General features: G+C 50.0%; 1 protein-coding gene across 2 annotated transcripts in view; it reads left to right on the top strand.

The window, feature by feature from the left end:
• TRAPPC12 (trafficking protein particle complex subunit 12) overlaps nucleotides 1-21,375 on the top strand; it is a 38,324-nt gene continuing 16,949 nt past the window's right edge. For both annotated transcript variants that reach the window (XM_043452851.1, XM_043452850.1), the window contains exons 1-4: nucleotides 1-111; nucleotides 8,921-10,135; nucleotides 15,358-15,474; nucleotides 20,464-20,577. In XM_043452851.1, coding sequence (XP_043308786.1) covers nucleotides 4-111; nucleotides 8,921-10,135; nucleotides 15,358-15,474; nucleotides 20,464-20,577 — 1,554 coding nt within the window. In that variant the 5' untranslated portion in view covers nucleotides 1-3. The remainder of the gene's footprint in view (nucleotides 112-8,920; nucleotides 10,136-15,357; nucleotides 15,475-20,463; nucleotides 20,578-21,375) is intronic.

Genomic DNA, 21,375 nt, shown 5'->3' with positions numbered 1-21,375 from the left:
GGCATGCGCGGCAGAGGGCGCGCGCAGGCGCAGGCGCCGCGGGAAGCGCCGAGTCCGCTCCTGGCTTCCGGGCTTCCTCCAGCTTCTCCCGGACCCGAGTCACAGCCACAGGTGACCCTTTCCCCAACCCCGGGGGGCTGGGGGGCGGGTGAGGACAGGGCCCGGGCTGTGAAGAGGGGGCTCGTGCCGTCTCAAGTTTCAGCCCCTGAGGTGGGAGGGTCTCCTCCCGGACCTCTCCTCCCAGAGGGTCTCTCCCCCCAGGTCTCCCCTCCCCCTTGGTCTCTCCCCCCCGGAGGTCTCGCCCCCCAGGTCTGCGCGGCTCCTTCTCCTCCCCCGCCTTAGGTCTCTCCTCCCCGGGCGGGGGGCGTGTGGTCTCTCCTCCCCGGGGGGGTCTCTCCTCCCAGGTCTCCGTTGCTCCTAGGTCTCTCCTGCCCGGGATTCTCTCCTCCCTGGGGACTCGTCTCTGTCCCGCCACCCTCCGGGCCCAGGGTGGCCCTGAGGGTCCGGAGCGCGAGCCTTGGGTGCGTGCCCTTTGCAGGGGCGGCCGTTGGCTCCACACCGCTGGAGCGGCCCCCACACTGGGCGCCGAAAGCTCGGGAGGGTCTGCGCCCCGGGGCCCAGCTGTCGTACTGTGACTCGTTCCTCCTGGCCTCCTCTTCTGTAGATGAACGTTCACGGTAACCCGCCCAAGCGGACTCATTGTGGGGACAAAACGCGATGGTCTGTGTAAAGGCTTATCAGTCTCTATGTAAAAGCTGGCTGACGCTTTCCAGAGCATCACGCAGGACAGAGCTGACTGGAGTATCGATACTGGGAGGACTTGAAAACATGTAGAGCGTAAGGTTCAAGAAAGTTCTCTATATATGCCTGTTTTTCTCACCTAGTCCACAAAAGAGTTTAACCCCAATGACGCATTTCCTTGGACTTGCATTTCACACCTTCTTATGGCTACTGGAAACATCATATTTAAATACCTGTTTCTTTTTGCAGATTCAGGAGGCTGTGCTGTATGTCAGTGAGTTCAGCAGTCTGTGTAATGGGCTGGGGGGAGGGACAGACGGTCGCAAATAAAGTAATACAGTCACGAGTCCTCACGGTCTATGATCCCTAACAGGATCTTCACTGTTCCTGGACAGCGTGTTACCACTCTGCTTCATCATTAAAATGATAATTACTAGTTCCTGTGCGTCCATTGCTATTTAATCTTCATGATCCCAATCTTCAGATGAGGAAGCAGAGACTAAAGGATTAAGTCATTTTCAGAGGTCACTTTACTTGGTAGTAAGCCCAAGCCTCAAGCAGTCATTCCAAGCTCTCCCTGCCTTACCCTCTGCTCTTAATCTTGACCTGTCTCAGCAGCCGTACCAGGACAGCAGAGGCAGAAAAACCTGTGTAGGAATCTCCTCCGTATCCATTGACAACATCAGGCTAATCACTTGACCCCTGCTTTGTGATGGAGCTTATGCTTTGTAAGCTGGTCCTAAAGGCTTAAATATGATAATACATGTAAAATGCTTGATCTGTGGTGAGTGGTCTCTCCATGGGGGCCTTTCCAATTGTATACTAATTAGATTCCTACCTCTTGGCACAGTTCTTTCATGGAAATATGGTTTCCATTATTGCAATCTGGTGAAAGATTTCTAACTGCAGTCTTGTGTCCAGAAAGGGAGCCTAAAGAGCAGTAGTTTTCATTGTTCTTAGTGAATTTAAATCACTTAAAAATATTTTCAGGCATTAATTAAGCTCATGTGCAAAGAACTCAAGCAGATAAGGAGAAAGTCTGATTTCTTTCCTAGTATTTTTGATTCTGGATGTAAGCTTAAAACCACGTCTCTGGTTTTATGTTGTGCTGTGTGTTAGTCGGTCCATCATGTCCAACTCTGCGACCATGGACTGTAGCCAGCCAGGCTCCTCTGTCCGTGGGATTCTCCAGGTAACAACACTGGAGTGGGCTGCCATGCCCTCCCCCAGGGGATCTTCCCGACCCAGGGATCAAACCCGAGTCTCTTGTGTCTCCTGCACTGGCAGGTGCGTTCTTTACCACCAGTGCCATGTGAGCATTTATTAAATCAGTAGGAGAAGCGAAGATTTATATCTCATGCAAATCAAGGACAGATACATGTGCTTTTCTGTTTTTAAAGTATGAAATGTAAAGCCTGCATGTAACAGACATGAAAAACACAAAGTCAAGTGCAGACGTGGCTTCTGGCACCAGCGTTGCCAACAGCTTAGACCCATGCGCCGCCCCCATCAAACCTTTCCTCGAGGCCTCTTCCAGCCCTCTCCCCAGTCCAACTGTGCATTATCACCTTCTTTTTCTGTTTGTATTCCTAAAATAATATATTGTTTAATTTTCTTGTTTGAACTTCAGGGAGAAAGTCATCGTACTGTTTATTTTTCTACCCATTCAGTGTGTTAGAATTAGATTTGTGAGGTCCAAACATTGAAGCATTTGCTATAGGATAGCTCATTCATTTTCACTGCAGTTTGAGTATACTACTGTTTCTTTATTATGGTATCTACAGGCAGTTGTTTCCAGGGTCTAAATCTTTGGGAAAAGGGCGGTATTTTGTTTGGACTTCCTGTTTATAGCATTCATGGTCACAGCTTGTGGTGTCCACGTGCAGGAGTTCCTCCATGACACATAAGTAATGGGACCGTATTTGTCTCAGCCAGGACTCTTTTTTTTTTTTTCCGTTATTTCTCCATCTATTTTTTTTCATTTATTTTTATTAGTTGGAGGCTAATTACTTTACAATATTGTAGTGGTTTTTGCCATACAATGACCTGAATCAACCATGGATTTACATGTGTTCCCCATCCCGATCCCCCCTCCCGCCTCCCTCTGCATCCCATCCCTCTGGGTCTTCCCAGTGCACCAGCCCTGAGCACTTGTCTCATGCATCCAACCTGGGCTGGTGATCTGTTTCACCCTTGATAGTATACTTGTTTCAATGCTGTTCTCCCAGAACATCCCACCCTCACCTTCTCCCACAGAGTCTAAAAGTCTGTTCTGTACATCTGTGTCTCTTTTTCTGTTTTGCATATAGGGTTATCATTACCATCTTTCTAAATTCCATATATATGTGTTAGTATGCTGTAATGTTCTTTATCTTTCTGGCTTACTTCACTCTGTATAATGGGCTCCAGTTTCATCCATCTCATTAGAACTGATTCAAATGAATCCTTTTTAATGGCTGAGTAATATTCCATAGTGTATATGTACCACAGCTCCCTTATCCATTCGTCTGCTGATGGGCATCTAGGTTGCTTCCACGTCCTGGCTATTATAAACAGTGCTGCGATGAACATTGGGGTACACGTGTCTCTTTCATATCTGGTTTCCTCGGTGTATATGCCCAGGAGTCAGATTGCTGGGTCATATGGCAGTTCTATTTCCAGTTTTTTAAGAAATCTCCACACTGTTCTCCATAGCGGCTGTACTAGTTTGCATTCCCACCAACAGTGTAAGAGGGTTCCCTTTTCTCCACACCCTCTCCAGCATTTATTGCTTGTAGACTTTTGGATAGCAGCCATCCTGACTGGCGTGTAATGGTACCTCATTGTGGTTTTGATTTGCATGTCTCTGATAATGAGTGATGTTGAGCATCTTTTCATGTGTTTGTTAGCTATCTGTATGTCTTCTTTGGAGAAATGTCTGTGTAGATCTTTGGCCCATTTTTTGATTGGGTCATTTATTTTTCTGGAATTGAGCTGCAGGAGTTGCTTGTATATTTTTGAGATTAATCCTTTGTCTGTTTCTTCATTTGCTATTATTTTCTCCCATTCTGAAGGCTGTCTTTTCACCTCACTTATAGTTTCCTTTGTTCTGCAAAAGCTTTTAAGTTTCATTAGGTCCCATTTGTTTATTTTGCTTTTATTTCCAATATTCTGGGAGGTGGGTCATAGAGGATCCTGCTGTGATTCATGTCGGAGAGTGTTTTGCCTATGTTCTCCTCTAGGAGTTTTATAGTTTCTGGTCTTACATTTAGATCTTTAATCCATTCTTGAGTTTATTTTTGTGTATGGTGTTAGAAAGTGTTCTAGTTTCATTCTTTTACAAGTGGTTGACCAGTTTTCCCAGCACCACTTGTTAAAGAGGTTGTCTTTTTTCCATTGTATATTCTTGCCTCCTTTGTCGAAGGTAAGGTGTCCATAGGTACATGGATTTATCTCTGGGCTTTCTCTTCTGTTCCATTGATCTATATTTCTGTCTTTGTGCCAGTACCATACTGTCTTGATGACTGTGGCTTTGTAGTAGAGCCTGAAGTCAGGCAGGTTGATTCCTCCAGTTCCATTCTTCTTTCTCAAGATTGCTTTGGCTATTTGAGGTTTATTGTATTTGCATACAAATTGTGAAATTATTTGTTCTAGTTCCGTGAAAAATACCGTTGGTAGCTTGATAGGGATTGCATTGAATCTATAGATTGCTTTGGGTAGTATAGTCATTTTCACAATATTGATTCTTCCAATCCATGAACATGGTATATTTCTCCATCTGTTTGTGTCCTCTTTGATTTCTTTCATCAGTGTTTTATAGTTTTCTATGTATAAGTCTTTTGTTTCTTTAGGTAGATACACTCCTAAGTATTTTATTCTTTTTGTTGCAATGGTGAATGGTATTGTTTCCTAATTTCTCTTTCTGTTTTGTCATTGTTAGTATATAGGAATGCAAGGGATTTCTGTGTATTAATTTTATATCCTGCAACTTTACTATATTTGTTGATTAGCTCTAGTAATTTTCTGGTAGAGTCTTTAGGGTTTCCTATGTAGAGGATCATGTCATCTGCAAACCGTGAGAGTTTCACTTCTTCTTTTCCTATCTGGATTCCTTTTATTTCTTTTTCTGCTCTGATTGCTGTGTCAGCCAGGACTCTTGAGACTGAAAAGAAGTGCTTAATTTTACTGTAACCATTGGTCCAATGAGGAATCATCCTGATAAAATCAAGCTGTGCGGCTGTTTAAGTCACAGGACAAACGCCTGTGGAATGAATGTGTATCTCTCTCACCGTGTTCAGATCTTTGTTCAGGATACTTTTCTGTTGGATCATTTATAATCCTGTTGATTTGTATGAATTTTTAGTATCTTGATATTAAGAAGTGTAACAATGTCAAGCGTTGGTGACTGCTGAACGGGAAGAACACTTACACACACCACTACCAGGTGTGTGAATTGGTACATGGACTTAGTAAAACAGTGCGGTGCTAACTGATGAAGAATTGTACTCTCCACGACGCCCCCACGTGCTTCACTTTTAATAATATGAGTGCGCTTTCACACATGCAGCAGGAGGCACGTACAGGAGTATTCAGAGCAGCACTGTTTGTATTCAAAAACGGAACTCCTCTAGAAGAATAGATACATCAGGACCTCCCCTGGCAGTCCGGTGGTTGAAACTCTGTGCTCCCAATACATGGGGCACAGGTTCGATCCCTGGTCAGGGAACTAAGATTCCACATGCCACATGAGGTGGCCAAAAAAAAAAAGAAGGGACACTAGGTTGTGGAACCATCACACAGTAGAGCATCATCAGCAAAAATGAGGAATCACAGCTTCATGCTGCTTACAGGAATGAGTCTCAAGGTTAAAAGCGGAGGAGAAATTAAAGTAAAAAGCAAAAATCTAACATGTTGTTTGAGGAAATACACGAGGAAAATGAAAGAAGAGCAAGAGTATGAGAGATCTCAGAATATTAGGTCTGAAAAGGGAGTTAGGATGTATTATATCAGCCGCAGGTTATAAATATTGTATCATTCAGTGTTTGATAAAAATGGTTTATAGAAAATTTGCCTTCAGAAGAGTCAGAGAGAGTGACAAGAACCTTCTAAGGTTTTCTAGGGAAAGAAGTCGGGAGACAGGTGGGGCTTTCGCTACTGCCCACTTCCACCTAGGTCCTTCTTTATTTCGTGGCGGGGGGTCGGGGGGTGGCATGTGTGTTGCAGCTAACTTCGTTTCTGTCATTTCATGGAGTGCAGGGTAATGACTCAGACACAGTGGCACTCAGCTGATAATGATTACTGATTTGCAAGACTTTTCCGCCCAACACTTCAACCTCTGGTAATGGTTTCTAACAAAGGTGTAATTTCTATTTAGAAACTATGGTAAACAACTTAATTTTTACTCTGGATGGGGCATCATCTGTGTAGACGGTATCACTAGAAAAGAGGTGGACTTTAGTTTTCAAAGTCAGATTGAAATGGAAACAGAGTTACTGAAGAGAATCAAAATATTGTTACAGACTGAGTGTTCCTTTTTACTTGACTTTCTTTCTTTTAGATGGTGTTTTCTTTAAAAATATATTTTAAGTGAGTTGGTAAACACGGAATTGCTTATCAGAGAGTTTTATTCTTTGCCGAGCTATTCAGACAGGCTCACTTCAGTTCAGTCACTCAGTCGTGTCCAACTCTTTGCAACCCCATGGACTGCAGCACACCATGCCTCCCTATCCATCACCAACTCCCGGAGCTTGCTCAAACTCATGTCCATCAAGTCAGTGATGCCATCCGACCATCTCATCCTCTATCCCCTTCTTCTCCCGCCTTCAATCTTTTCCAGTATCAGGGTCTTTTCCAATAGTCAGCTCTTCGCATCAAGTGGCCAAAGTATTGAAGTTTCAGCTTCAGCATGAGTTCTTCCAATGAATACTCAGGACTGATCTCCTTTAGGATGGACTGGTTGAATCTCCTTGCAGTCCAAGGGACTCTCAAGAGTCTTCTCCAACACCACAGTTCAAAAGCATCAATTCATCGGCGCTCAGCTTTCCTTATAGTTCAACTCTCACATCCATACATGACTACTGGAAAAACCGTAGCTTTGACTAGACATAGCTTTGTTAGCAAAGTAACGTCTCTGCTTTTTAATATACTGTCTAGGTTGGTCATAGCTTTTCTTCCAAGGAGCAAGCATCTTTAAATTTCATGGCTGCAGTCACCATCTACAGTGATTTTGGAGCCCCCCAAAAATAGTCTGTCACTGTTTCCATTGTTTCCCCATCAATTTTCCGTGAAGTGATGGGACCAAATGCCATGATCTTAGTTTTCTGAATGCTGAGTTTTAAGCCAACTTTTTCACTCTCCTCTTTCACTTTCATCAAGAGGCTCTTTAGTTCTTCACTTTCTGCCATAAGAGTGGTGTCATCTGCGTATCTGAGGTTATCGATATTTCTCCCAGCAATCTTGATTCCAGCTTGTGCTTCATCCAGCCCAGCGTTTCTCATGATGTACTCTGCATAGAAGTTAAATAAGCAGGGTGACAATATACAGCCTTGACGTACTCCTTTTCCTATTTGGAACCAGTCTGTTGTTCCATGTCCAGTTCTAACTGTTGGTTCTTGACCTGCATACAGATTTCTCAGGAGATAGGTCAGGTGGTCTGGTATTCCCATCTCTTGAAAAATTTTCCATAGTTTGTTGTGATCCACACAGTCAAAGGCTTTGGCATAGTCAATAAAGCAGAAGTAGATGTTTTTCTGGAACTCTCTTGCTTTTTTGATGATCCAATGGATGTTGGCAGTTTGATCTCTGGTTTCTCTGCCTTTTCTAAATCCAGCTTGAACATCTGGAAGTTCTTGGTTCACGTATTGCTGAAGCCTGGCTTGGAGAATTTTAGCATTACTTTGCTAGCGTGTGAGGTGAGTGCAGTTATGAAGTAGTTTGAACATTCTTTGGCATTGCCTTTCTTTGGGATTGGAATGAAAACTGACCTTTTCCAGTCCTGTGGCCACTGCTGAGTTTTGCAAATTTGCTGGCATATTGAGTGCAGCACTTTGACAGCATCATCTTTTAGGATTTGAAATAGCTCAACTGGAATTCATCACCTCCATTAGCTTTGTTCGTAGTGATGCTTCCTAAGGCCCACTTGACTTCACATTCCAGGATGTCTGGCTCTAGGTGAGTGATCACACCATTGTGATTATCTGGGTCGTGAAGATCTTTTTTGTACAGTTTTTCTGTGTATTCTTGCCACCTCTTCTTAATATCTTCTGCTTCTGTTAGGTCCATACCATTTCTGTCCTTTATCGAACCCATCTTTGCATAAAATGTTCCCATGGTATTTCTGATTTTCTTGAAGAGATCTCTAGTCTTTGCCATTCTATTGTTTTCCTCTATTTCTCTGCATTCAAATGGGTATATCTTTCCTTTTCTCCTTTGCCTTGAGCTTCTCTTCTTTTCTCAGCTATTTATAAGGCCTCCTCAGACAACCATTTTGTCTTTTTGCATTTCTTTTTCTTGGGGATGGTCTTGATCACTGCCTCCTGCACAGTGTCGTGAGCCTCTGTCCATAGTTCATCAGGCTCTCTGTCTATCAGATCTAATCCCTTGAATCTATTTGTCACTTCCACTGTATAGTCATAGGGGATTTGATTCAGGTCATACCTGAATGGTCTAATGGTTTTCCCTACTGTCTTCAATTTAAGTGTTAATTTGGCAGTAAGGGGTTCTTGACCTGAGCCACAGTCAGCTCCCGGTCTTGTTTTTGCTGACTGTATAGAACTTCTCCACTTCTGGCTACAAGGAATATAATCAATTAGATTTCAGTATTGACCATCTGGTGATGTCCACGTGTAGAGTCATGTCTTATGTTGTTGGAAGATGGTGTTTGAGAAAGGTTGCATTCCCTTATCAATAAGTAAGTGTCCCATAAATTCCCCAAAACTGTCCATTGTAAAAGTCTTTGCCTACTTCACAGGTCAGATTTTGAAAAATCATAGCTTTAGTCCAGGGTTCTTTAATTGTTGCTGAAGTCGTTGCTTCTTGCTGTAAGGATCCAGTCTACATAATGATGGGTTAGTGACGAGTCTTCTCTTACTGCGTTGCCCTATGGGAAGTAGTTCAAGGCCATCTACAATTTCAATAAGACAAAGCCATTCTAATACCGAGATATAAGCTGCTGAGGTTGACGTGCCTTTGTCCATTTCAGGTGGTCATGGAGAATGCCGAAGGTGCCGGCCAGCATGTGCCCGAGCAGAGCGTGCCCGCCCAGGGGCCAGCCCAGACCATCGCTCCACAGGGGCCTCAGGGAGACCAGGGCCAGCTTCTTTACCATGAGGAGACCATCGATCTCGGTGGAGACGAGTTCGAATCCGAGGACTCGAATAATTTCGCGGATAAGCTCGATGAGCCCCTGATGGAGAGCGTGCTCATCTCTGACTCCCCAAACAACAGCGAAGATGACGCGGGTGACCTGGGGTGTCTGCAGGACGTGGGAGAGCCCGCCGAGGGCAGCGGTGATCACAGACGGGGGCCCTGCACAGAAGAGGGCACGCTGGGCTCTCTGAGTGACGACGGTGAGAGTGATGGCGGGGACACGCCTCAGGACGTCTCGGACATGACCCCTGACAGCAGAGCCTCGTTGAGAGAGGACCCCGAGCACGGTGACGTGGAAGACCCACCTGCTTTTGAACACAGGGGCGCAGAGGACCCGGGTCCAGGGGCTGAGCGGGTGCCCGCAGCGGGGCCGCCGTCAGGAACGTCCCCCCGGCAGCCAGCCCCCAAGGACGAGCCGGTGCCCGTGTGCACCATCTTTAGCCAGCCGCCCCCCGGCGCCCCCACCCCAGCCCTGCGTGACGGCTTCGAGTCCCAGATGGTGAAATCCCCCAGCTTCAGCGGCGCCAGTGAGGCTGCCCCCAGGACCCCGCCCCAGGTGGTCCAGCCGAGCCCCAGCCTGAGCAAGTTCTTCGGCGATCCGACCGGCAGCAGCTCCTTGGCCTCGGACTTCTTTGATTCCTTCACAACCTCCACCTTCATCTCCGTCAGTAACCCCAACGCCAGCCCTTCCCTTCCGGAAAGCCTGTCTTCGCTCGCCGCTACCCCCGTGGGAGGAAGCTCCCCAGGTTCCGTGGACGTTGCCTCCTCCCCAGGGGTGGAGAGGCCAGGGTCGGGTGTCTCCACGGCGCCTCTGGAGATCTCGCAGTCCCCAAAGCCATTCTCACAGATCCAGGCGGTGTTTGCCGGCAGCGAGGACCCATTTGCCACCGCCCTGAGCATGAGCGAGATGGACCGGCGAAGCGACGCCTGGATCCCCGGGGAGGCGACCAGGAGCGTCCTGGTCTCGGTCGCCACGCAGCAGTACGGCTCGGTGTTCGTGGACAAGGAAGACCTCACCATGCCCGGCCTCAAGTTCGACAACATCCAGGTGAGGGCGCAGGGCCTCCAGCGCGCCCGAGGGCCGGTGGGTGCGCTCAGCGGGCGGGAGTGTCCCCGGCCACGTCTCCTCGCTTCTCCCCGTCTCTGTTCCGTGTATGTTCACACAGAAGAGGCCTGTCGAGCTTTGAAAAACCCTGATTTTTTCCAGCAGGTCCCAAGATTCTGATCATGAGAGTGTTTGCTCTGATGTCACTAGGTAATTTAGAACCCTGTTGATTTCTCTGAACAAAGGTCTTTAAGGTGCTAATCAGAGTCTTAGAAATAGTTACCAGCAAGGGAGCTGCATGACAGCTCTCTGGAGAAGCTGTAAACTGTGTGGTCAGTTTATTATGACAGCTGAGCTCCTATAGATGATAAATCCCCTTTCTTCTCCTTTAAGATATGGCAAAGTGTGTATGTGTTACAAGCAATGTGCTTTATGTAGAAAGAGTTGTTACAGATTTGGTGGAAAAAAAAACAGATGGTCTCTCAATAAATCACAAGATATATAAATATGTAATCATAAAATAAATACTATGTATTGTAAATAACAGCATGAAAAAGTTCAATCTTACCAGTCATCAAAGAAGATGAAGTTATTTTCACTTTCTTATCTGAGTCATTTGTAATTATTCCGTGTCTGTTAGAATGCGAGGAAGTAGCCAGCTTAGGCAGCCCTGAGGGGCTGATAATTTGTCACAAACTTTCTTAAGTTTTAAAATGCATGTCCAAATGTGGGTATGCTTTGACCCAGAAATCCCACCCTGAGTAGTTATTTATGAGGAAAGAATCTCACTGGTGTATGAATAGCCAGCTTTCAGGACGCCCATCAGAGCGAGGTTTATAATTGGAAAGAATCTGAAAGCATCTGGGAGTCCATTGTCGGGAGGCTAGTTGAATACATTCACCACATCTCGTCTTTTCAGTGGAATGTTTACATATTCGGCTGAAAAAATGATGTTATGGCTTCGTCGGTGGCACTAGTGGTAAAGAACCCACCTGCCAATGCAGGAGACAGAGGTAAGGTTCCATCCCTGGGTCGAGAAGATTCCCTGGAGGAGGGCATGGCAGCCCACTCCAGTATTCTTGCCTGGGAAATCCCACGGACAGAGCAGCCTGGTGGGGTATAATCCATGGGGTTGCAAAGAGTTGGACATGCCTAAAGTGACTTTGCACACATGCACACACAAAAATAACGTTATATTCAAATAAGTATTTTTATTTATTGTGAAAAAATGAAGACAATGTTATAATAAAATATTTAATGGGACTCATAACTTGTTAAATTTGAAAGCCCAGATACAGGAAGGCACGTAGCGTGCCTTACGTGGTAGCGTTTCCGTGGGTGTGTGTGCACGTCCACCTGAGGTGAGCTCGGCTGTGTGTCGGGTGGGATCTGCAGGGTCTGTGGCTCGTGTCCCGTGCTGTCCGCTCCGGGAACAGAAGGGGCCCCTCCCAAGGCAGGCGTTCCCCTTCCCCTGCCATGGCCGGGTCAGAAAGCCACGCGGGGTGGAGCCCCGGCCCGTGAGGCCGATCCTACGGAGAAGCAGCACAGCTTCTGGAGAGGTGAGCTCGGCCGGCCGTCTCTCTGGGGAGTGTGAGTGAAAGTCTCTGAGTCTCTTTACAACACCATGGACTACACAGTCCATGGAATTCTCCAGGCCAGAATACTGGAGTGGGTAGCCTTTCCCTTCTCCAGGGGATCTTCCCAACCCAGGGATCAAACCAGGGTCTCCCGCATTGCAGGCAGATTCTTTACCAGCTGAGCCGCCAGGGAAGCCCAAGAATATTAGAGTGGGCAGCCTAGCCCCTCTCCAGCGGATCTTCCTGACCCAGGTCCCTGTGGGGCACTGACGTGAGAGGCCGCAGATGTGGACGGCCTGTGTGTGTTCTCTTCGGGGTGCCTGCTGACGAGACGCGTCTTCCTTGGGGGCTCGCCGCCCGCCAGCCGCTGTGCTGGGCGCCCTCCCCACCCTCTCCAGCAGAACGCACTGGGCGTGAACTTGCCTTCCCGGCCTCCTCAGTGAATCCCAGTTATGGGCTCGGATGTCAGAGGCGTTTGTTGGTCAGGATTGATGCCTTAACCCCGTGGTCCGCGGGGCGGTCCCGGGCCCAGGGCTCCTCGGGTGCGTTTGGGGCTGCGCAGAGCTGCTTCCCTCGGGTCGCCTGAGGGTGGGCTGAGCACGGTGCTCTCCTGGGCCAGAGACGCTGAACGCCCCGCGACGCCCTTCCGTGAGGCAGGTCGGTCACTCCTGAGCTGAGAAACAGTGCCAATGCTTGCTGCTAGGTGAACCCAGACTGAATCGAGCATGGAGGCCATTTCCGCCAGTGAGAAGCAAGGGGTCTGTGACGGCCCCTCAGAGCTCTGACGCTTCCACGTGGCTGATCGTGGAATAAGCAGGGCATTCAGGGGTCAGCCAGGATCAGGCAGGCGTCCGCTGCTGGGATAGGGCCCACCCTGCGGCCAGCCAGGAGACGCTGTGTGTCCTTTCTGCTTCCTTTAAATCCTTAAGCAGTGTCTTCCATCCCTCTTGCAGTCCACAGTGATTGTTTTGGAAACCTCGTAAATTGAAATATGAATGCAGAATAGTTCCTGAAAGGCCTTTGACTTTCCCATGGAACCAACGTGCCAGTTGGTTCTTCACCTGTGTCTCTTCAGTCGTGTATTATTCTTCAAAGAACTTTTCACGGAAAAGAAAAGCTGTGTGGTTTACGCCAGAAATGCTGTGTTTATTTTCCAGAGGAGTTAGATCGGTCCAGCACGTGTGGTAACTCGCTGTGCACGCCAGGCTTTTAAGATGTCAGCCAGGCGTTCGTTGGATTTACCTGTTCACACACTCCTCCCCACGCCACTGTTATTGTTGCAACACTGCATCAGCTTTCTAAAACACTTGGCAGTTTTTCCAAATTGCTCACCTATTGGTACCAAATTAAGCATTCCTTCTTAAGGGATGAAATGTGGGCAGAGGGGAAGCGTTACATTGTTTCTTTGTGAAGTGACCTCCTGGAGCAGTGTGAGTTAAGGTGGAGGCCGCTCAGGTGAGCGTGTAACTCTTCATCCAACCGCAGAAGCTTCCAAAGAGGAGTGTCGGCATTTCTAACTGATCAGAGTCTGGGAGGCCTGTATTCTTGAGGAACTGGATGGACAGTTTGTGGGGAGATGGCTGTTCAGAAATGTTCAGAACCAGGAGAGGGTGGAAGTTGGAGGTTGTTCCGTGAGGGGGGAGGGAAGGGGACGGGATCCACAGACCAGAGTTGGCAGCGAGTCGGTGCCAACTGTGAGGGGTGACGGGACAGCGAGGCGCCTTGGGGCGCTCTGGCCTCGCAGGGGGCTCTGCGAACCCAACATCCAGACCCAGGGCCAGGCCTCTCCTCCACCGGGGTCTGATTCTGCTCCCTGATCCCGCCCCCGGCCCCCACAGTGTGGATGTGACGGGAGTCCCACCAGGAAGCAGGCAGGCGCCGGGACCCCTTTCCTGGTCATGCCCGGGTGCTGTCCTTCCAGCCCCACTGCCCGTGACCAGGCGTCCCTGACAGTAACGTTCACAGGCCCTGCCCGTGACTCAGCCACTGTGTTTCACATGGACGTCATCCACTAAAGCCTCGAAGGCGCTGCTGAAGCCGTCTGCACACTGCAGGGGGGGAGCAGCCCTATCCTCTGCACGCGGAGGGCCCGCCGCAGACTCCCGTTCACGCGGTCTTCCTCAGCCCTGCCCTGGGCACACTGAGGGATTGCTGAGTAGAAGGGGTCTGTGGGGTTCTAGGTGGGTCCCCCCCAGGTGCAGGGAGATAGCTCTCTAAACATCCCAGGGAGGAGGCCACACCCCTCACTCCAGTGACTGTGGAGGGTCTGCAGCCAAGGCGCCAGGACCCCCGTATCAGAACCGCCCTGGCCGAGCGGCACAGCAGGAACCGGTCCATGTCGGAACATTTTGTCGTGTCTGTGGGCTTTCAGTGTGAGTGCTGGTCAGCCCCACGGTGCTCCTGTCTCGAGCATCCTGTGCTAATTAACTGGCATAATCGAGAGGGCAGGAGGCGTCTGCAGTGTGGGCTCACTGCCGAGGGTGCTGCAAGGTCAGAGGACTCACACCGCTCCTCCCTGCTCCGCGGCTTTAAGGGTGAGTCCGCCCTTCCCTGGTTCACAGGCCCTCTGCTCGGATACAGCTCTTTGTCTGCTCGGAGGCGCCTGTGTGCAGAGCTTTGTGGGGCCGGGTGCCCGCGCTCTCCTTGTTCTGCCCTCTGATTACCCTCCCGGATCAGTTAGTCCCTTCTGGAGCCTGGCACTTGAGCTATTTCACCTTATTCTCTGGAAGCAGAAACTGTAACCCTGCTGCTTCCAGGCCTTTGCCCCAGCGTGAGGAGGAGGTGCAGCGTGGCCTCTGAGCTCCAGGCTCAGGGCCCGGGACCCCCGCTGCCAGGCTGTGCCCTGCCCTCCTTCAGCAGCAGGAGGCAGCCTTCCTGCGTGCCCAACCCACGCCGACCGTGCGGGCAATCACGGGAGAGGAGCCTTGCCTCTGTGGCACCGCTGTGCCTGCTTCCCCGGCACGGCGGGAAGGAGCCGGGGGGCCCTGGGCAGAGGTGGGCTGCGAGCTGCCCTCCGTCACCCTCTGTCGGCGGTCTGTCCCCACCCCTCCCCGGGCTCTCCCTGGCCACCGGGCCACGGATGGTCACTCCCTCTCAGCCTCACCCCGGGCGCAGGCGGGGCTGGGCCGGGAGCCCCTGTGCAGAGTCTGGTGCAGCTGCCCCCGACAGAGGGCCCTCCTTGGGCTGGGGTGACGCGGCCCCTGGGGGAGGACGATGCCCGGGCCACCACTCACTGCTCTGGCTGAGCCCTGGGGACCCCCAGAGGTCCAGGCCAGGGGGCTGCCGTGTGGGCTGTGGGCAGAGGGCTCAGGCCTGCCCGCCCAGCCTGGGCCCCGCCGTGCACCATGCTCCTCCCAGGGGCGGCGGCGCCTCGCGCCCCACGAGCCCCGGCCGCCTCCAGCGCAGCACTGCCACTGCTGACTTACCACCTCCTCTCCGGGAGAAACAGCTGCTCTGAGCTCTGCATCTTACCAGCGACCGGGGTGCTAGAGCGTCTGGCTGGTTGCAGCCCAGCTGTACCATAACCGCATTTTAGCCTCCATACACCAGTGGGAAAAGAAGAGAAATTTTGGTTAGCTGTGAGTTTCAGGTAGCTGAGTTTAATTAACATTCTATTGTCCTGACATATTTCTCTTGTGTTCTTTCCAGGGAGATGCAGTTAAGGACTTAATGCTTCGCTTCCTGGGTGAAAAAGCTGCAGCGAAGAGACAGGTGCTGACCGCCAGCTCCGTGGAACAGTCTCTGGTCGGGTTGAAGCAGCTCATCGTAAGTCACGGTGCATTTGATGTTCCGTGTAAGTTCTTCCTCCCTCGTAATATTTTCCCAAGGGCCAGTCACTTTGAGTGTCTTATGCTCAGCCCTTGCACAGAAATGGAGTTGTGTTGGATCAGATAACCAGTCCTGAGCAACAGAGAGCATCACATATAACATGGGAATTATTTGAGACAGTATATATTTTGATTAAATATGCTTCATCAAAATAACTAGAGCGAAGTAATCGTATGTTGATTTTCTGAAAGAACTCTGTTTTCTGCACTTGTTGTAGAAGGTTTATTACTAAATTAGCAGACTCCCCAGAAGCGCACACAAAAGCCTTTCTTTGTTCATTAACCAGAGTGAGTGCAGACGCCGGGGCTGAGCCGTGGTCATGAAGCAGAAGGGGAGACTGACCGCGGGCACGCTGACCTGGGCGGGCAGTGCTCCCGGGGCCCGTGAGCCGCTGGGAACCGTCTGCCCCACAGCATCTCTCATGTGTTACAAAAGTGCAAAGGAACACTTGCTTAGGTGGTTTGCTGACATCTTCACACTGAAGTTTAGTGGTTTTCTTTAGTAAATGTAGATCACATATTTCATTGGGTTCTTTCACTGAAGTGATTCTAGAATTCTTCCCATGAATGAGAAGCTTTGGGAAGGAAAGGTGAGGACATACTCAGTTTTTAAAAGGGAGAGAGGACAGCGCGTCTGTGAGTGTCTGTGAGTCTGTCTGCTCTGGTACGTGTTCATGGAGTCGCACGTGTGGACGGTGACGGTGTGCACGGCCGCGTGTGTCTGGTGGAATGACCCTCTGCCTCGGGGGGCAGCCGCTGTCGTTCCGTTTCCATGGCCTTGAAAACCTGCCGTGCGGCAGCGTCACAAGCAGGCAGCTGTGTTTGAAGCGTGACTTGTAACTGTGAGCTCGGAGGGGACACACGAAGCCACACACAGACGTGGTCATTAATCCTCAGGCCAATTTGTTACGTCTTTTTATTATTCTTGGTGTCAAGTACATGTGGTTTGGTTTGATTTTTTCTCATACATTGAAAATACTTGAGGCCGGTAAAAATTATATTAACAGTGCTAGCAAGGAGACCTGTTTAAGGTGGGAAATGTATTCAGGAAAGCCCATTACCTGGCCCTGGTATTTTAATTATGTCCTAAAATAATCGCACTCATCTTTAAAACTAGGACAGTTTCTCAGCACATTTTCCTAAGTAATGTCACTGTTCCAAGATCGCCGTTTACGGGGAAATGAATGTCGCCGCCCATGGAGAGGGACGTTTTAATCACGTCCCTGGTGTCACATGTAACACTGATGATTGCCTTTGAGTCACAGGCGGGAAAAGTTACATACATACTGTTAGTTACTTGAGTGATTTTTATTGGACTGTTTTTCTCCTCTTCTGGAAGTTGGGGAATGTTCAACTATGTTCAGTTTCTCAAACACAGTCTCTATCTTATTTCCTAGTTTTAAAAAAACAATATTTTGAAATTTAGATCTTTTTTCTCATATATAACTACCTTTGATATCAGAGTTCTGCATGTCATATACAGTAATGAAGAGATTTTCGTAAGATTTTCTTCACAGTGCTTAAAAATTACAATAGTATGTTTAAATTCTAGCTTTGAAAACCAGTTTTTTCAACAAACATTTCTAACAACTCATAATGAAAGTGGAGGCGGGCCACCGGGCAGGAAGGGGAACTGGGGTTGGAAGACAGTGAGGTGGAAAGAGCAGGAGACCCTCTGGAGAAATGCGTTGTTACCATCAAGACACAGGCGGTGTGGAACTCAGCAGTGGCCACAGGACTGGAAAAGGCCAGTTTTCATTCCAAACCCAAAGAAAGGCAGTGCCAAAGAATGCTCAAACTACCGCACAATTGCACTCACCTCACAGGGTAGCAAAGTAATGCTCAAAATTTTCTAAGCCAGGCTTCAATAGTACATGAATCGTGAACTTCCAGATGCTCAAGCTGGATTTAGAAAAGGCAGAGGAATCAGAGATCAAATTGACAACATTGGTTGGATCATCGAAAAAGCAAGAGGGTTCCATAAAAACATCTACTTCTGCTTCATTGACTACACTAAAGCCTTTGACTATGTGGATCACAACAAACTGGAAAATTCTTCAAGAGACAGGAATACCAGACCACCTGACCTGTCTCCTGAGAAATCTCTGTGCAGGTCAAGAAGCAACAGTTAGAACTGGACATGGACCAACAGACTGGTTCCAAAGCGGGAAAGGAGTATGTCAAGACTGTATATTGTCACCCTCCTTATTTAACTTCTATGCAGAGTACATCATGAGAAATGCTGGGCTGAATGAAGCACAAGCTGGAATCAAGATTGCAAGGAGAAATATCAGTAACCTCAGATACGCAGATGACACCACCCTTATGGCAGAAAGTGAAGAACTAAAGAGCCTCTTGATGAAAGTGAAAGAGGAGAGTGAAAAAGTTGGCTTAAAACTCAACATTCAGAAAACTAAGATCATTTTAACTGGTCCCATCACTTCATGGCAAATAGATGGGGAAACAATGGAAACAATGACAGACTTTATTTTCTTGGGCTCCAAAATCACTGCAGACCATGACTGCAGCCATGAAATTAAAAGACACTTGCTCCTTGGAAGAAAAGCTATGACCAACCTAGACAGCATATTAAAAAGCAGAGACATTACTTTGCCAACAAAGGTCCGTCTAGTCAAAGCTATGATTTTTCCAGTAGTCATGTATGGCTGTGAGAGTTGGACCATAAAGAAAGCTGAGTGCTGAAGAATTGATGCTTTTGAACTGTGATGTTGGAGAAGACTCTTGAGAGTCCCTTGGACTGCAAGGAGATCCAACCAGTCTATCGTAAGGGAAATCAGTCCTGAATATTCATTGGAAGGACTGATGTTGAAGCTGAAACTCCAATACTTTGACCACCTGATACTGGGAAGGATTGAAGGTAGGAGGAGAAGGGGATGACAGAGGATGAGATGGTTGGATGGCATCACTGACTCTATGGATGTGAGTTTGGTGATGGACAGGGAAGCCTGGTGTGTTGCAGTCCATGGGGTAGCAAAGAGTTGGACACAACTGAGCGACTGAGCTGAATAAATGATTAAAAATGGTAAAATTTACCATGTGAAAAGCTTTCAGCTCTTGCTATGATTTTTATATTAAAAATGTGTTTTCTATATTTCAAACCAGACGATTATTAAAAATGAAGCAAAAACCTGCTATCCTAATACTCATTTTCTTAAGTAAATGTAAGTCTTTTAAAAAGTGGCTCCTTCCCTAACTGAAGATAATAAGCAAACGTGTTAATATTCCTGTTAGTTTCTTCTTAACCAATGACTAAATAAGTCGCCACCACCCCCACCTTGGCCCTGTACTCAGAGGTTCCACACATATCTTCACAGCACCCTGACTCGCTGTGGCCAGAAATTGGAAGCAGTCCAGGTGCCTTTCGGTGGCTCTAGTGGTAAAGAACCTACCTGCCAATGCAGGAGATGTAAGAAACGCAGGTTCGATCTCTGGGTTGGGAAGATCCCCTGGAGGAGGAACTGGCAACCCACTGCAGTGCTCTTGCCTGGAGAGTCCCATGGACAGAGGAGCCTGGTGGGCTGCAGTCCAGGGGGTCACAGAGTCAGACACGAGTGAAGCGACCTAGCACTCAGCCACACAAGGAGCCTTTCAGCAGGTGAACGGGTGGGGTGACTGCCACGGTGGTGGACTGTCACTCGGCACTGACGCCGTGACTGTCGAGTCAGGAGGAGCCCTGAGGAGCCTGGGGCGCCTGGGGCCGGGCGTCAGGTGGGGCGCATTGGGGCATGTGGCCCGATCACCACGGAGCTTGGAGTAAGGCCGAGCCAGCATGCTTCCTGATCCAGCTGCGCTAGGTATGCTGGGTGTGTGTGCGTGCACAGACACACACACACACACACACACACGGAGACACACACAGAGACACAGACAGACGTACACACACTCAGACACATGTACACAGAGACACACACACACACACACACACAGGAAGACGAGCAAAGGCGGTTCCTCCTCAAGGAGCTGGTGCTGACTGCATCGTAAGAAGAAATGTGAGTTCTCGCTGAGGATACCAGAGGCTGGACTCACTCTCCTGGCGCCCTCAGCTTCTTGTTTCAGAAGCACTTTGCAAGCACAGAATGCCCAGAGCATCCTTTAAAAAGAACACCGCGGGCTAACGTCCGGCTCCCTCTCTGGACCTGCAGTTAACAGGGCCCAGGGTGAGTGTTCACCCGCTCCGGCACGCAGGCGGCCCCGAGGCCTGGTCTGTGCGCTGAGGGCAGCGGGCAGTGCCTGTCCTTGGGAACTGCGCAGTGAGCATCCTCTTCAGCTTCTTCAGGGGTCAGACGGTCCCTCTGGTGTTGTTCCTCCTCCTGTCAGCCTGGTGGTCCTCCTTCCTGCGTCCCTCAGGGCAGGGAGGAGCAGCTGAGGCCGAGTCCTTGTGCCCCTGCGCCGCCTCAGCTGGGCTTCTGCGGGTCCAGGCCTGACAGGGAGCTGCATGTGGACACGCGGCCTGGATCGCGATGTGTCAGCACAGCTCACTGATCGTGTTTCATGTTGGCAGCGGAGAATTCTGTTAAACATATTTAAAACCACTTACGGTCACATGCAGACCTTAGATACAAATAAACGTATCCAGCACAGCTTGAAATTAAATGTTGACTGTGGTTTAATTTTCAAAAAATCATGAGATGGAGTTACCTTGCTAAACAGGAAGCAGCCTGATGGGTTTGGGGGCAGAGTGGGGCTTTCCAACAAGAGTTTTGCTCCTGGGATTCTATCAGTGGTTACATTTTAAGGGTTTATCTTTGGCTCATCTTGAAGGGCGTCTGTGGTTGGTGCCCGTGAGGCCTGTGCGTCGGAGCACCAAGCCTGTAGTGACCGTCCCTGGGGTGACCGACCCCGTGGTGGCCGGCCCCGGCGTGGCTGTCCCTGAGGTGGCCCTCTGGTGACCGTCCGTGTCTTACAGAGCTGCAAGAACTGGCGGGCTGCGGTGGACCTGTGCGGGCGGCTGCTCACGGCCCATGGCCAAGGCTACGGCAAGAGCGGGCTGCCGACCAGCCACACGGCGGACTCCCTGCAGGTATGACCGCGTCCTCCCCGGGCCACCGTCACCTGGGGACAGTGAAGGCTTCAGTCATTCAGGTGTGGGTAGCGGGGTTCTGAATGGCAGGAAAGCCCTCCAAGGAGAGGGGGCAGCTGCTCAAGTCCTCGAAGCCCGCCACCCCAGCCGCGGTCTCTCATGCTGACGTCCCCTGGAACCCCCTCCCCAGCCAGACCATCCCCCAGGTTCTCTGGGTCCCTTGACAGCCGGTGAGGGGAGAGGGCTCCGAGGCCCCGGGGCGCAGCGTCCGCACAGTGCTCCCTGACCGCGCCCGCAGCCAGGGCGGTCCTCAGCGGACGCGGCTTCAGCTGCCATAGACCCAGCCCAGCTCTCTCCCCGGCTGCTCCGACAGCACTGCTGAGTCCTGCCCCCTGCCCCGGGTGGCCCCCCGCCCCGGCGGCCCCCCCACCTCCCCGACCCCGGGCCTAGCCTCTCGGTCCGTCCCTTGCGGCGTAGTCTGTTTGAACCTTGTTTCTCCTCCCATCAGCGGGACAAGGCTGACTCGGGTCACTCCCGCGGCCCCGGCAGTTGCCAGTGTCTGGTCCTGCCCTCTCACTTGGCGGCCGTCATTTTCCGGAAGGGACCCTGCGTTCCGGCCACATGGAGCTGGCTGTGCACCGCCCCCTGATCCCATCATGGTCCCTGCCTCCTGGTGGAGAGTCCAGGTCCTTCACCAGTGTCCCCGCCTCCCTCCCTCGCTAGGTCCAACTGCCCCTGCCTTCCACCACCTCCCCAGCCCCAGCTGGACTCTGCTCTCCTTCAGGGAGGGAGCGTCTC

The sequence above is a fragment of the Cervus canadensis genome, chromosome 30, assembly GCF_019320065.1.
Source record: "Cervus canadensis isolate Bull #8, Minnesota chromosome 30, ASM1932006v1, whole genome shotgun sequence".
NCBI lineage: Eukaryota > Metazoa > Chordata > Mammalia > Artiodactyla > Cervidae > Cervus > Cervus canadensis.
This window is presented reverse-complemented; position numbering and strand designations above follow the sequence as displayed.